This window comes from Apodemus sylvaticus, chromosome 14, assembly GCF_947179515.1.
Source record: "Apodemus sylvaticus chromosome 14, mApoSyl1.1, whole genome shotgun sequence".
NCBI classification, from domain to species: domain Eukaryota; kingdom Metazoa; phylum Chordata; class Mammalia; order Rodentia; family Muridae; genus Apodemus; species Apodemus sylvaticus.
The window spans coordinates 42,274,084-42,290,990 of NC_067485.1; the positions used below are offsets into that span (position 1 = coordinate 42,274,084).

Here is a 16,907-nt window from a genome sequence, read left to right on the forward strand (position 1 = left end):
GTCCCTGTGAAGGCTCCCATGCCTATCACTGAGAGGTTTTCACAGGGAAGATGCTGTCTGGAGAAACTGAATACAGTAAGACAGCCTGGAGGAATGAAGCTCAGAGCAGGGCTCCGCTGGGATATAGAGGTGCAGCTTCATAATCCTTTTCTGAACACATCTTCCCAATGGTCCCACTGTGGGCTGTTTACATGAGGACTGATGGGAGACCCCATTCCACACCGAGGTCTGCCTTTGTGGAACCAATTACTTGCTTATCTGTAGCTCCTCCCCCACCCCACCCCACCTCCCTTGACCCATTGTCTGATTTCAGTTGGTATTCTTTTCTGGTTGAATGGCTTCAGACACAAGCAGTACAACACCCCCACCCCACCCCACCCCCAGCCCCCGGGAGCTTTTCTTGGTAGATTAGGGTAACCAGTACAAGATCTGTTTGTAAGCATGAAGCCCCCCCTCAGAACCAGGCGCTGCCGGAAGCCCAGATGGAAAGCTGAGTCTGCCATTGCCTGGGGATCACCCATTGTGCAGATTAAATGACTTTCACTGCTTCCTCTCAAGGAAAGCAAGAGGCTGGTTTCAGACTTGTTGCTTCTTTTCAGAATAAAAATAAAACCGCATTTTAATTTTTTTCCAGCCCTTGACTGCGTGGATGTTAGAATAAAGCACTTGTTTGCAAGCTCTTTAACCCCAGAGGACCCTTGCAAGAAAGCCATGATCATTAAACCATGAAATCTGAAGGCTGATTGTCTACTCTCTACAGCTACCCTTTTCTGCTTGGGTCCTCTTAACAGAAGCGGGGTATAACAAAATGAGCTCAAAATGTAACAAGAGGGAGCGGGGAGAGGAGAGATGGCTCTTTCAGTAAAGTACTTGTCACACAAGCACGGGGACCTGAATTTGATGCCCAGTACCCATGTAAAAAGCGGGACATCGTAGTGCATGCATACCTGTAATCTTAAGGACAAGAAAGCAGCGACTGGGAAATCCCTAGAGCTCTCGGCCACTTAATTTTGCTGACTTGATGAGCTCCAGGTTCAGTGAAACTGTCTTAAATAATAAGATGAAGACCGACAGAGGAAGACACCTGAACACACACACAGGAGCTCTCTCTCTCTCTCTTTCTCTCTGTCTCTCTCTCTCACACACACAGAATGGAGGAGGGGCAGGAAGGGAGGGAGAGACAAAGACTAACAGAAGTGGTTTGGTTCATTTAGAAGGGGAGGCATGGGATCTATCCTCTCAGGGGTAGTTTCTCATCAGTGAAAGAAGATTCAGTCAGCACACCTGTCAGGACCTCATCCCAAAGCCTGGACACCTAAATAGGTGTAGTTCCCCAGATCCAAACATTAGGCATAAAAACCTCCTCCTAGTTCACTTGGGACAGTTCACCTCTGAAAGGGACAAGTCCCTTCTCTGCTGGAAATAGCTCTACTTTGTAATCAACAGAAGGAAAGGAATCATTTAGGGAACCTGTGCTTTGGCAAACAGGCTTCCAGGCAAGTCCTCCGGCCCTGCTAACAGCCTTCCCTTTGTCGGGTTCGGGTTTGGCGTTCTCTATATTTATATCGAGGGCAAAATAGTCCTAGCGAAAACATCTCACATCAGAGTGTCAGCGGAAGACAACACCCATCAGGGGGCTTGTGCAAAAGCAACACATGCACTGTGTTTTGACTAAACAGATTCTCCAATGTTCTCTTTCAGATGGTTGGGTGCAGTCAGCTTTTGGATAGGCAAATGCATTAGCTTCTAGGGCAAAGGGCAACTTGTGGCTGTATCTCCACTCTTGGGACATCAGCAGGAGCTCTGATGTTGGAGACTGGACTGAGCAGAGCCCCCTCCCACCAGATTTGTTCTCACAGAGGGAGGGTGCCCACTTTACATATAATTGCTGGGGACTGGATTGAGGGTGCTGCTGGTTCTCTGCAGGAGCTGTGCCCTGGCCTCTCTTGCTGTAACAGCAGATAGAAGACTCTGGTGGAGCTAAACCTTATGAATGGGACTCTCAGAGACTGCTCTAAGAGAAGTAGGCTAGTAGGAGGACTGGGTGAGGGTGGGAAGAAGGAGAGAGGCAAACCTGACCCAGAATGTTCTCCCCAAACAAAGCAAAACAAAACCAACCAACCAACCAACATCAAAAACAACAAAACAAAAAAGGGAAGAAATGACTATGTCAGGAAACAATGGGTGGGTGCTCATATTTGCAAGGGGAGCTGGGAGAAAAGACAGCCTGGTCTGTGTGTGTGTGTGTGTGTGTGTGTGTGTGAGAGAGAGAGAGAGAGAGAGAGAGAGAGAGAGAGAGAGAGAGAGAGACAATCACATTGTTTTACTTCAGTGTTGACATTTCTTCACAGTCACTCAGGCAACATATAGGTGTCCCCTAGACCAGAGCCCATGGGCTGTGACTCCTACTCTGCCCCACCCCCACTCCGCACACATAAAAACCACTGCCAGCTTCTCTAGGGTTTTGTCTTGTTTCTCACTCGAGAGCTGTGACTGTCCACAGTTCTGTCATTCTCTCACCTGAACGGCTCTGCTTAGTGAATTCCAATGCCTGCCCTCTTCTACAGCGATCCTTACCCACGAATCTGTGGGAGGGAGCTATGAGGTAATAAATAGCCTGAGGCAGAGGAACTACAGAAACCCACCTTCTCCCGCACGTTCAGTATCACAGACACCTGCTAGGGCTGGAGTGTCCTCAAGTGTGACCCCCGTACCCCAGTCTTTCCAAATACAGGTTGGCATCGAAAGCAACACATTTCTTCTGGCCGGCTTTCTTCCCGGTTCGCACCGGCTTCACGTGGCCAAACTGGAGCAGCTGGGTCCCAGCCAAGCTCAATCGCTCAGTCTGGAGGCACACGGAGCCTTTGGAAATTGCGATCCTTCCTCTGAGCTGGATCACCCATCGCTGCTGGGTGCCCGGAAGTCTTTCGGTAGCCAAGGTTCACCCACGATCCCACCCGCGGACGCTCACATTTCGGTTCCAGTCTCCTACCTCTCAGGTGATCCCCTGTCCCTGACAAGCCCCTACCTTAGGTAGTGCCACAGGCTTCTCCCAGTGTGGGAAGGACATCCTTTGGGTCTGCCTGCACGAAGTGCATGGCCCCTCTCCCTTAGCAACTTCTCTTCTCGTCCCAGCCTCCCCGGATTCACCAGGACACCCAAGGGTTCTTCTTAATATGCAAGGTTCATTCAAGCCCAGGACACTTCTCCATACACCCACTTCATGCCGGTGGAAACCAAAACCAGACGCAGAAAATGTCTTTTAGAGGCGCATGCACCTACCTGCCGAGAACGCTCCTAGTGCCCGGAGACGCTTAGTACCGGGTGGCATGTACCACCTCGGCACCCACGCACCGCCCCTCGCTGCCGTGCACCTCGGGATCCGCGGACAGCCGGTGCTCGTTCCTCCCAGCCAACAAGGAAAGGGCCGAGGGTGACAGTCGTGGTCCCAGCGCTCTGGCGTCGCACCAGCTGCCGCCACTCCGGGTGAAGTTGCGGGGCCAGCGGACGCGCGGGTGGCGGAGCGCGGAGCGAGCGCGGCAGCCGAGAGGGCGGTGGGGAGGCGCGCACGCGGGGGCTGGCACGTCACCGGTGCGGGGGGGGGGGAGGGGGAGGGCGGGTGGAGACAGCTGCTTGATGGTCCCTTCAGCCCGACTCCTTCAGGCTGCGCTTGGGTGCTTGCCTCCAGCTGATCGGCTGCCTGCACGCCAGGCTCTGGGACACTAGCTTGTGGCGCAGCTTAGGACGACTCCGCCACAGGGGAGTTGAGTGAGCCCAGCCGACACGGAGCATTAGAGGAGATCTCAGCAGAGACAAGAGTGTCTGTGCAGCCAGCCCTTTGGGTGGTGGTGGGGGGAATCTCAAAAAGGGCAGTGCATTGCAAATGATGAGATGGGGGAGGGTTGTGCACAGTGCTGGGGAGTAAAGTTCAAGGCTCAAGGCAGGAGTTAGGTTGAAAAGCCCGGTTGGAGAGGGCCTCTGGGTACGAGCACCCAACGACTTGTTTCTACAGAGGTCTCACTGTGATAGGGAGAAGCAAGACTTTTGTTTGGCTTTGAAACCCCTCTTTTTGTGTGAATTTGAATTATACATAAAGATTTAAAATGGAGGTGGGTCTGACAGACAAAAACATTCCATATAAAGGACATTTTGAAGCTGAGTGTGGTGGCATTCAAGAGGCTAAGGCAGGAAGACTGCTGTAAGGTCGATGCCAGCCTGGGTTATATATAGTAAATCCCAGGTCAGCATTGGTTACTAGGCTATTATATGAGACCCTGGCATCAATTTAAAAAACCCAAAGCAAAATACAAAAACAAAAAAACCAAACCAAACCAAACCAAACCAAACCAAACAAATTCTGTGAGTGAAGGGTATGAGATTGGCGTTCTAAGGACCTGGAGCCAAAGAGTGGCCTCTACATCCATCCTCAAGTGGACAATCTCCCAGGTCTCAGTTCCCTCATCTGTGAAACAGACTTATTCATACAACTGTATATTTACAATATGTAAAATCAAAGTGTCCTACAAATCCATCCATCACATCCCAAACTGAGATCTAGTCACTTTCTGAAGACATTAGAATCAAGAAGTATAAACGCTGACCAACAAAGATTAGGAGAGGAGTCTATGGCAGCACCAGGAAACTTGGACATCCTTAGACCTGGAAAACACAAGCCGCCCAGTCGCAGCCCAATCACTCCCCACATAAGAATACAGCCAGACTTCAGTGATCACCCAAGGAGGAGCGCTGGACAGGTCTCTCTCATCATGGCCTGAGAGGAGCTCTGACAGCCTGCCCTTTCCAGCTGCATTCTCCAGGGATTCCCTTCTCTCAACTCAACACACTTCCCATCCGCACGACCCCTTCCCAGGTGGACATTCCTTCCCAGGAGGAAAATGTCGACTACATGGCATGACAGCTTAGCACACGGAGGGCTGCTCTCTGTATGCCTCTTTGTGGATGTTGATGCAAGTCCCTAATGCATCAATCCTTACAAACATACAGTTATTAAAAATACAGTTTAGAATGATCTTCTTATCCCCTGGACTGTTTACACCTGCTTAAAATCTTTCAGTATTTTGATTCCTACTTCGTAGATGGGCAAACTAAGATTAAAAAGAGCATAACTTGTCCAAAATGACCCAGCTTAATCAACTTTAGAGCACATGCAAAATAAATAAATAAATAAATAAAAAGAAAAGAAAGAAAGAAAAAGAAAAAAGCCATGGCTTATGAGAGGCATTCTTCATGGCGCCCATTCTTCAGAGGATATCGCGAAGCTGGGCCTGAATTCTTGACTAGTGACTAGTGGAAGTTGCGAGTTAATACTGTGTGTTCTTTTAAATGGCTGTAGGTTGTTGATTTCTTAGGCAATGCTAGACAATTGTGCACCTTGCAGAAACAGTGGCCTTTGAAACACTGTAAACCACAGTGTGACCCATCTTTGACTTTAAATCCTGCTTCAGCTCCCCATATGGAATACAGAATAAAACCCAGAGTCCACACAGCTGGTGATGGTTAGCCTTCATCATCAGGTTGGTAGGATCTAAGCTCACCTAGGCAGCAGGCCCTTGGACCAGTCTGTAAAGGGTTCTCCAGATAAGTTACTTGCAGTGGAAAGGCCGGCCTCAGAGTGGACAGCACCTTCCATTCAAGGGCTGGGGTTCTGGTCTGAACACAAGGAGAGAAGGTGTTCACCACCAGCACCTCCTTGCCGTGACGGACAGTATCCCCTCAATTGGAGCCAGGTATTTATTTGATCCTAGCAACAAGAAAGATAACCACAGCACCACTGCTAACAAGATTCTGGTGAGCCCACCCTTTATAGATCTCTGCTATCTCCAGGGCCTCCCTCCAGTTCCTTAAACCTTCGTAGCCTTTTCCTGGTTATCACTGACCACTGACATCTTTAGCACATCCACGCCCCAGTGATCCTTTTCATCCCCACTTGTCTCCCAAAGCACTGACCACTCTTTGACTGTCTCTCTGTCACTAATCTGTGAGCTCATGGGGCAGGGACCATATCTGCCTTACACACTGTGTCCCAGGTCTATCAGATGGAAGATGGATAACTGCATTCTGAAGCAGTCCCTGACTCGTCAATCATTTTATTCCCCTTGTCAACCTGGCTTATTTCCAATGGAGAAACCTTTGCCCAAGTCAAAATAGCATTGGCCATTTATTCACACTCAGTTAAAAGACCCTGGCTATATCTGTTCCCTCAGGCTCCTTGTCCCTTTCCTGTCCTCTCATTTCTGAATTTCCTAACAGGTTGATCTCAAGATGCCTAGAACCTCTGTGTTGAATAATATTATAGGTACTGAACGAAATGTGATGTTGCAAACAGTGTTGCATTTCCTGTGCTCTGGAAAAAGAGCACTGCATGACAGGAATCCCCAAGGTATTTTGTTTAGCTTTACCTTGCAGATGCTCAACTTGAGGCAGAACTGAAATTGCAAATAAATAGGAAGTGGGTTGAGCAGTGCCTCTTTGAGCAGGCTCCCCAGGCAGGGAACCAGCGTGTAGAAGATGGAAGGGAGGATCCTGAACACAGGTCAGTTTCCTCTTTGGACTGGGATCTGTCCTAGATGATTTTGTAGCCCCCATGGATCCTAGCACAAGTCATCCTCAGACAGCAGGTAAGAACATGAGTTACAGACGGGGCATCATAGATCTAACAAGACAGAATGCATTCCTGATGGGGCCCTGTGGTTCACGTGCCAGAGAAGTTAAGTGCTTTGTCCAACAGGGCAACCAGATTAAGAGCACACACCAGACCAGGAATCTCAGTCCAAAGCTCTACAGCAGGCATCTCCATTCACTGTCTCTGCCGAGACCTCCAGAGTCCTCATTCTTGAAGGGGTGGCTTTCTCCTTATTCCTACCTTCACCTGTGGTGCTATTTACTGCTTCCAAAGCAGAATTCTTACATTCTCTGAATTTCTCTGAGCAGAGCATTCATATCTGCCAAGGGCATTCTTGGGACTTTACCCAGGGAACTATGACACACAGATCTCTTCCATTCATGGAGGCAGGGGTACTATGGGAACCTCCTTACTAGGAGACAGTTGCGTTTCCTCCTGCTGGCAGAAAGGAATGGTTCCTGAAGCAATAGATAAGCTGCCCCCTCAGTTTCTGACACCCCTCTTCTCTTAACACGAAGGAATCTAGACCACATTCATTCCTCTGATATTGTACTCAGATCCGTATGTAGGTTGTGTCAATGCTATATTGGTAAAGCAAAGCAAAACAAACAAACAAACCCCATCTCTTTATAATAAGACTTGTGCCTTCAATTCCAGGCTTCATGTTCAAAGTAGGAGCCTTGTCACGGATACCATCACCACTTAGCACTGTCACACTGTCATGGGTGTCTCTATCTCAGATGGAGAGAGAGCTCTGAAGTCATGAGAACGTTCTTCACTCACGTGGAAACAGAAGCAGCTCAAATGAGAGAAACGTGGGCGGACTGCGCGCCTGGACTGAGCATCGGTGCTTTTACAGCAGAGCTGTCTTAAAGTGTTGAGCTCTGCTTTGAAGGAACTAAGTGACCTTGATAGGCAGCAGGAGAGTGACATGCAAATTTCCCTAAGTAAAAATCTGTTGACTTGAAAAGAAAAGAATGGTTCCTTAAAACGCAGTCAAGCCCACCCCCTCACGTCAATTCTCCATCAAGAACACTCATAAATAAGATGGCAGCTATGATCAGTGAACGGTTGAGTGAGATCAGTATCAGGTAGTGGGCTAGGGGAGGGCCTCGGCAGCCACTCGACCTGCCTGGGCCGGTGGTCCTGGAGATGAGTAAGTGAGGTGTGCCACGGGAAAGAGGAAGTGCTCCGGGTGCTATGGGAACGGCTTTATTTTTGGTAGTACGAAACTGTTTTAACTTCAGCGGTACCGACAAGTTTCCCTTTCCAAAACAGTAAGGCTGTGTCATTCTCCTTCTGCAGAATTTTTAAGCTGATGTTTGGCTAACAGCATCAGCCCAGTAAGCCTGATCGAGTCTAAAAAATACACCGTTCATCGGAAGAAACGAGAAAAGCATCCAAAGCTGATTTGATTTCCCAATTTAGAACTCTATGCAGCTCAGAGCGAGGCATACGGCACGGCCGAGTGAGGCTGATGCTCTTGTCGGGATCTATCGGAAACCCGGCTCTGGCGGCCTTCTGTGTTTTATTTTCTGTGTATCTTGTGCCTACGGCACTGATGACTTCTGGCGTCTACTTCTGGCCTAGTTGACAGTTCCTGGAGAGGTGATCAGATCTAGCCTGAGATCTAGGCTTCCTTCCTAACTGGGATGACTCACGTCCACAAGAGGAGCCGAGTTCAGGATCTCACGTTGAAGGGCATTCTCTAATCACGTGACCCTCCCTTAGCAACATTCAACTATATCATAGCTTGAAATGCTGCTGGTCTTGAGATTTTTATTTTAGTTGAGATAGGTTCTCACTCAAGTAGTCCAAGTAGGCCTTGAATTTCCAATATACCCAAACATGACCTTGGACTGCTGATCCTCCTGCTTCTATCTCCAGGGTCCTAGAACTACTGGCATGCGCCATCATGCATATTTTATGCAGTGCTGGGATTTGAACTCAAGCTTCGTGAATGCTAGTCAAGCATCCGAGCTAGGCAAGCCACAACCCCAGCTCTGGGTCCCAGATGTTATTGTTTTGTTTTCTTGAAACAGGGTTTCCCTGACTGTCCTGGAACTCAATATTTAGAATAGGCTGGCCTTGAACTCAGAGATCCTCCTGCCTCTGTCTTCTGGGTGCTGAGATTAAAGACGTGCACCATGCCTGTCTTTGGTTCTGAGACTCCTGAACTCCTTCATCACACAACCTCACGAGGCATCAGGAGTGTGGTTTCAGAAGCCTTCCCAGATGGGTCCCCACCTTGCTGTCACCCTCACAGGCAGGGGACAGTCCCTAGAAGGATCCTCCATTTGAAGTTGAGAGACTTTACTGCTGAGGAGGAACTTGGTTAATTTCGGCCTCTGTGTCACATCTGTCATATGAAGGGTCTGTATAGCCAGGTAACCACACTTCCTGTTTTTTTTTCTTTTTTTTTTTTTACTGTTGTTTTGCTCAGGCCAATCCATTGCCTAGAAATTCTTAACTGATTCTCTGTCTATCAAGCATCCTCCTACCATTGAGGTTTATCTCTAAAATCGCCCCTGGTTTTGAAAGCCCTCATTCCCATCATGCCACTGGTCTTTTTTTAGGTCCTCTGTCCCCTGAACACAGACCCATGCACAACCTGCCTCTGGGAGAGCTGATCAGCGCACTTCTCACTATCAATAAGCTGTGTGTCGGGAGCTATGTTTTGTACCACGAGTCAATCGGCTGGCTCGGTGAGGAAGGTGAACATGACTTTTCTGCTGGCTTCTGCCACCTTCCCCTGAAGAGCCCCCTCCCCCACCCCAGGCCAGCATTTATGGGCACAGCAGCAGCTCCTGTGTCTGTGCTCATCACTAGTGGAAGTGCAGGGAGCCAGATCTCCTATGCATGTCTGGGGCCTTTGATAAGGTCCTCACAGAAGCAGACATCTCAGGCATTTCCTTCCCATTGTCACACGCATTTGCTTTTGCAATGGGAACATTCTTGGTCAACGCTGTTGTCATTTTAGTATGTCCCAGAACAAGTTGCTCAAAGGTACTGAAGTCAGGCCAATGAGTTCAGACAAATCCCCCTAAGCCTGTGCCCCATCTACAGATCTAGCTTCTGCACGGAGTGACTAGAAGGCTTCAGAGGCACAGACAACTGGATGCTCAGAGCCGATGGCGAAGAAAATGTGCTTCAAGTACAAAAATTTTCTCTTCAGAAACTTTGAGAAACATCATATTTCTTATACATGATTATTATATAACACCTTGAGGTCTTTTTCTGTAATATATATAATCTTGTACTATATAGTATAATCTTGACCAACATTCTATCCTTCTCTACTTTCTAAGAGAATGCTTTAACATTTAAAAAAAATACAGCGTAATGGTCCTAAGATCATTAGACCATTTTATGCTTTTTCGTAATACTGAAGCCAAGCATGGTGATGCGGAGTGTGTGTGTGTGTGTGTGTGTGTGTACCCAGTACAGTACCCAGGAGGACAAGGCAGGTGGAGTTCCATAAATTTGAGGTCAGACTGGAGTTTCCAGGTAGCCAGGGCTATCTCAAAAATAAACAAATAGACAAGAACTATGGAGGTGGGTCAGTGAGTAAGTGCTGCTATGCAAACATGAGGGAGGGGATTTGTATTCCAGCACATGTGTAAAATCTAGCTGTGGCAGCACACTCTGTGACCCCAGTGCTTGGGAGACGGAGACAGGTGGATTCTGGGCCTCACTGGCCAGTGTCTATCTGAAGCACTGAGCTACAGGTTCAGTGAGAGACAGTGTCTTACTTAAAAAAGGAGAGTAACAGAGAAAGAAAGTTGATATTAACCTCTGGCCTTCACATGTGCCTGCTCTGGAGAGAGCACCGTGCACGCATGCATGCATACACACACATACACACACACACACACACACACACACACACACACACACACGCATGCATGCATACACATTGAGGCTGCTACAGAACTTGAAAGGGCTTTGGTAAACCTCAAGGGTCCTCAGATTTCATTTTCAGAACCAGAAACAGAGACAGACAAAGATTTGGGCAGTGTGTTAAATCGACAATTCTTCTCAGTTCTGAATGCCAAGAGGTACAAAGTGAAGAATATATTTTTAATAGAAAAGTGTTAGGACACAACAGAACAGGTATAAAGGATTCCAAAACGTAGGTGGAAGCAGTTGGGAACTACTCGCATCTGTAAACAGAGTGCTAAGCACTGGGTAGATGGGCACTTTTGTTTTTAAGGTTGGAAATAAACTTTTACTTCTGAATAAGCCCCTTCCTTTTATGGAGCCATCAGAGGCACAGTAAAAAGAAAATCATCAAATCCTCCAGGGTGATGCAGTGAGTGCTCCCAGGTGGATGCAGTGAGTGCTCCCAGGTGGATGCAGTGAGTGCTCCCAGGTGGATGCAGTGAGTGCTCCCAGGTGGATGCAGTGAGTGCTCCCAGGTGGATGCAGTGAGTGCTCCCAGGTGGATGCTGTTTGTCCCAGGCTTTCAGTTTGGCCACTTCCTGTTCAGTCTCATTCCTCACGCTCCTCTCTCTGCCCTGTAGCTCATTGTAAATGGCATCCTTCAAGGTATGAATTCCAGACTCTTCCTCTTAAGGTCATCTTGGCTGGCTGTGTCCCTTTATAAAGGATAACTCCCACCCGCACCCCAGGGGAGGAGGATGGCCTTTATCTACTTCCTCCATAATGCTGTTGATTCCTAAACACCTGTACCCTCCGTGCTTCTGGGATTCATCTCTTTATTGATGAAACTTCTGATTATTCCAAATTGTGGCTTTCCTGGTGGATCCTCATTAAGAACTACCTACTGGGCTGGTTAGATGTACTCGCTCCACAAGCATGAGGAACGGAGGAACACTTGAGGAACCCTTGTAAGGAAGCTCAGCGTGGCGGTGCTCTCTTGTAATCCCACTGCTGTGGTGCTGAGACAGGCGTATCCTGGGGCCAGCCCACCCAGTGCTTGGGAAGCCCGAGGAACCTCAAGCTTATGCTCGTGGCTGGAGACACCATTCGGCCATGGCCACTGCAAACAGGTGAGTGTAGGTACCAGAGACCCTTACCACTGGCCCAGAAACAGCCTAGGTTGGTGGAGCTCGGAGCAGGGCTGAGCACAATGCCTGGAATCAGCAGAAAGAGATTGCTGAGGACTGAGTGACGTCTGTATAGACAAGAAGAAGAGCTAAAGAGAAAGTCGGACCGATAAGACATGGGATTTGCCTGTCAGCCATGCATTTAAACTGATACAAAGCTTCCCCCCCACCCGCACCGAATTTTGTAGGTTATTTGATGTAGTAGGAAGAATAACCAGTTAATCCAGTCCCTCAAGCTTCTCCAGGGTAAGGCTGGCTCCAAGAGATTAGGGACCGAAATGATTGCTGAATGACCTTCCCTGAGTACTTTACATCTGAGATCAATTAAAACACACACACACTCACACACACACACACACACACACACACACACACACACACGACTTTAAAAAGAGAACTCTTTAAAATCTCTTCTCTAATCCTTCATATTTTAAATATTTCTCACTCAGGTGGCCCTTTGCTGTAAATGGACTTTCCTCTTCTCCACGTCAGGTCAGGGCTGTTGTTCCTTTGTAATCTTGTTTAATCCCTTTTCCAGCTTGGCAGAGGTCTCCCCAAAGACCAGGTCCTTTCTAATTCCTGAATTCGAGCCCTTTGACGCCAGAGGTGGATTTGGGAGGAATGACAGGGACAGGAGCCTGATGACCCTTACCTCTAGGCTACGCTTCCTCTCCTCATACTTAGTTAGAAGTGTGATTTCTGTTTGGCCACATAGAGGTTAAGTGAGTTGCCATTACTCAAGCACAGCTGGAGAGAGCTAGAAGTACCTCAAAATGGCTTAAAACAGGGGGGCACCCATGAGGAAGAGCCTACTGAGGCTTCCCCCTCGCCTCCACGCCCCCTCACCCCCATGCAGTCTATGCCTCAGCTCTCATAGGAAAGGGAGCCTCTGAACTCAGCTCAGTCCCCGAGGATTGGAACCATTAGCAATCCTAACGAGCTCCAAGATCTAACATCTCTTTCCTTCCTAAGTCCCTTTCACAGCTCCCACCTCTCCCAGCTAACACACATGTGATGCAAAATCAGGATGCTGGATATCAGATCCATCCCAAGGGCTCTGCACAGCTTCGCTTTGCAGAGGTTCAGGTGGAAATCTATCCCCCTCGGAGACTTCTTTGGTTTAACAGTGGGAGCGAGGAGGCCTGGCCTAGTCCCCTCTTTCCCTTCCCTTCTCTTCCCTTTGCTCACACACAAGTCCCTCGTGGCTTCGCATAGGAGCTGTGACAACAGGACAGAACATCGTTGCCCTCCATAATTAGCCAGGCAAAGGAGAGAGCTATACTATCAGAGTGATGACAGCGTGCTCAGCTCATAAATTATTCACGCAGCTGAAGCCGCAATGCCTGTCACATTCAAAATAGGTCATTCATGCTTGAGCTGTTAGAGCTGAAAATTTCACAGCAACGGTAATAAAGCCAAGGATATTGGTTTAAGCAAATCTCCAAGCTTCTGCCAGCAATCTCCTACTGAACCCAGCTATTTTCATTAGGCAGTAAGGAGAGGCCAAAACAGCTGGCTTCTGGCTGGGCTGAAGCTGGGGATGGCTGGAAGGCTCTATTTCAGCCTCTTCTTTTGTGGACTCTGTTCCAAAGTGCCTCAAGAGGCTACTTGAGAAAGATAAATGTGAACACCTGCTCCAGTCTGCTCTCTGCACACACAGATGATGCTAAACCAGAATAAGGTTCAGCCCTTGGCGGGTTCTAAATAGTCAACCTTTCAGCCTTGGATGCCGAATTTACAGAGGAATTCAACTCCCACAGCTGAAGGCCTGGTGTCCTGGAGGTTCCGAGCTGATTCTCAGACATATGGGCCTCTTCCGGAACCAGAATGCACTGGCCTTTTGTTTGACAATAGATACATTATTCAACTCAAATGCTTGGTAATGGAAAAGTACTGGACTATCTATTTCAGAATTTGGGAGAGTTCCTGGTATGGTAATAGATTATTTTAATTTTTTTTCTAGGCTACAAAGAGGAAGGGGGCTATGGCTCAGTGATAAAGTACTTGCTTAGAGTTCTCTTTAAGGTCCTTAGTTTGATCTCCAGCACTGAAAAAGTAATGTGCTCCAACACAAAGCCATGCTGCAAAGGACCATCTTACAGAAAGATGACAATAAAGAGAAACAATGGAAAACAGCATGTGGGGGTTGAGTTGAAATAAGAGGGAGTAAGCTGGTTGCTACCTCTTGACTGTTTAATGGATGTGTGACTTAGGGAAGAGCAAAAGGTTAGTTTAAGAAGAGGGAGACACCCTTGCTTCCTTCTTTGAGGTGGAATAAATCAATAACTCCTGTAGGTCACCTCCAGCAGAGAACCTGTGAGGTACATACAACCTTGGACCCAAATGGCGGAAGGGCAAGCACTACAACTGGGTATGTAGAGCGTCAAAGCCTGAGAGTGCGTTCAGAGGCAGTTTGCGTACACACATCTACAATTAGCAGGTGTATGACACACAGCTCCCAGTGATACAAAGCTCTCACATCTGCAGGTGAGAACTCCTATACCTGCACAAGGTATTCTAGCCCTTTCTCCCTCGCCTTTCCATGGCCCTCCCTGGAGCGTTTCCAACAGTTAGTATTGCATTGCTGAACTCCGGTCTTCTGGAACAGGCTACAGAGATTTCTATAGCTTCGATTCCCACAAACTAGAGCTACATCTATGGATAATCTTTATGTATACTTAGGCTGCTCTACAGTCAACGTATCAACAGACATTTCTTGAGTCTCCACCATTTTGAGTACATAGAGGACTTCCCAAAGCCATCCCCATTTCTATGAGCTTGACTGCCCACACCTGACTCCAGTCTCTTCAGCCCACACTGGCTTTCCCAGCCCTCACCAGTTCTCTTAACAGCCACCGTCATCTCAAGAAACAAACAGCAGTGTTACCCTTCAAGATATTCAAGCCCAACTTGGTTTCATTCTTGCCTACTTGTCCCACTACACATACATATTCCTGGCTCAGACACAATAGGGTCTCGTAGAGTTTCTACCAGCTGTCATCTGGATTCCTCTAACAGTGTTCCAACTGGTTGCTTGCCTTTGGATTCTGCTTTTTTTTTTTTTTTTTTTTTTTTTTTTTTTTTTTTTTGGTCAGAGCCTATGTGTTCCAGGTTCCAGGCTGATCCAGATCTCATTATGTAGCCAAGGATGACCTTGAACTTCTGATTCGCTGGTTTCCATCACCTGATCGCTAGAATTACAGACTTGTATTACCATGCTTAGTTTACCAAACTCAGGGCTTCCTGCATGCTAAGCAGGCACTCCACCACCTGAGGTACATCCTGAGCCCTTCTTTACTGTCAAGGGAACAGCCAGCATGCGCCTTTGAGAAGGTAGGTATGATTACATCATTCAGCTGAGCCCTGGCCAATAAGCCCTGTCTTGTACAAAGTGAAAACTCGAGTCTTCACACACTCTTTAGGGCTCTGCAAGTGGCGGAGCTCCTCAAGCACCAAGTTCTTGGATCTCACCCCCCACTCTCTGCTGTTCCCACTGTGCTGCAGACACAGTGGCCTCTTTGCTATTCCTGGAACACTTCCCCTTTAGGCATCCACGGGGCCAGACTTCGACTTCCTTTAAGGTTCTGGCATTTGTCAGGCAATCCCTCCTGGGCGGCCATGCCTGATCCTTCCCATCCTGCACCTCATTTGTCAACAACACGTCTCTCCCCCAACATGGGACATTTCTGCATCTTTTCCTGTCTGTGTCTCCCCTTTCTAACACTGTGTGACTTCACCAGACCTGGGACTTTAGGGACTTTGAAGTCATTGCTGGATCCCAGGAGCCAGAATAGAACGGAGGCCAGCATATGGCAGGCTTCCAGTGACAGTCTTTCAGTGGTGGAAAAATAGTTCCGAAGTTCTTCAGGAGACCACATCTGCTGTGGGTGTCATCCGTCTCAGGAGCCTCCTTGAGGGCTAATCACAAAACATTTATGCAGAGATCCTTAGACCTGTTCCCAATTAGGCAGGAATTCATAGAAAGAATTCCCATTATCTAAAGCTTTCACATGCAAAAGTGCTGGCAAGAGCAAAGTTATTCTAAAGAGAAACACTTGGGTCTCACCCTTCAGCTTTGGGCTGTTGAGAGATGGGTCCCAGGAATCCCATGCTGACGGAAGGGAAAGGCTCAAGGCTTGACCTCAGCTACAGGAGGAACTTGCCTCTCAGGAAGAGATTCTACACAGTTCTGACAATCCACTAAACTACTTTGCAAAACAGACAGAATTAGAGACAAGATGGGTCAGTGATGGGATGGACCAGCCCTTGACCAGGACTGATAAACAGTTTATACTCCTATTTAACCAGAAACCCCATGACTATGCCCCTGAAGACAGACGTGAGGGCTGGTAGATCTCTTTGTTCCTGCTCCCAATGTGGCTATATTGAATAAATATCGATTCTCTGCTTTTTGTTCATACTTGTCTCTGTAAGCCTGATGATTGATGGCCATGGCTAGCTTGGTGGGGTAGGCTGCCACACCCAAGACTTTGATCCTAAAACTTCAGAAACACCAGAAAGAATGATATTGTTCTAAAATTGTGTCAGATAGCGTCCACCTTGATTTGGACTAGCTCCCTAGAATCAAATTTGTCTTTTGTGGAAATTTGGTTCTTTTATGTTAGAGTTATGAGGTTCAAAAGAAAGGCTGCCCAGAATTTTGAACTAACTTTTCAAATACTGATATGTATATACATCTCTCTCTCTCTCTCTCTCTCTCTCTCTCTATATATATATATATATATATATATATATATAGTTACACACACAAATAGTTGTGGTAAAACTTGCATAACATACTATTTAGCATCTCAGTCCAGAAGTGAAGAATACTTGATGGTCTTTCAGAAGGCCAGAGTTGGGGTTCCAGCTGATATGCTGGGCAGCTTGCAACTGCCCGTAACCCCAGCTCCAGGGGACCTGACACCCCCCGCTAGCCTCCTGAGGCAAGCCCACACTTAATGAGCCATTTTCAATGCAGAGTTCAGTATGTTTGTTTCCAGTGTCTAGCATCCAATCTCCAGAGCTTTGCAAAACCCAAACTGTAAGCCTTTTAAGCAATATTATTTACTTTTTATCTTTTTCTATCTTTTAATATATATCTTTCAACCATTCACTTTTTATCCAAGCCCTGGGAAGACTTATTGTTTCAATGAACTTGAAGACTGTAAATTCATCATATAAGTGGAATCATG

General features: G+C 47.6%; 1 protein-coding gene across 5 annotated transcripts in view; it reads right to left on the reverse strand.

Moving 5' to 3' along the window:
* Positions 1-16,907, reverse strand: part of Ripor2 (RHO family interacting cell polarization regulator 2) — a 226,230-nt gene that overhangs the window by 87,052 nt on the left and 122,271 nt on the right. The window contains exon 1 of one of the 5 annotated variants that reach the window (XM_052157678.1): positions 3,283-3,569. The exons of the other annotated variants lie outside the window; for them this stretch is intronic. Coding sequence (XP_052013638.1) covers positions 3,283-3,331 — 49 coding nt within the window. The 5' untranslated portion in view covers positions 3,332-3,569. Of the gene's footprint in view, positions 1-3,282; positions 3,570-16,907 lie in introns of those variants that run through there. 5 annotated transcript variants of the gene reach the window in all.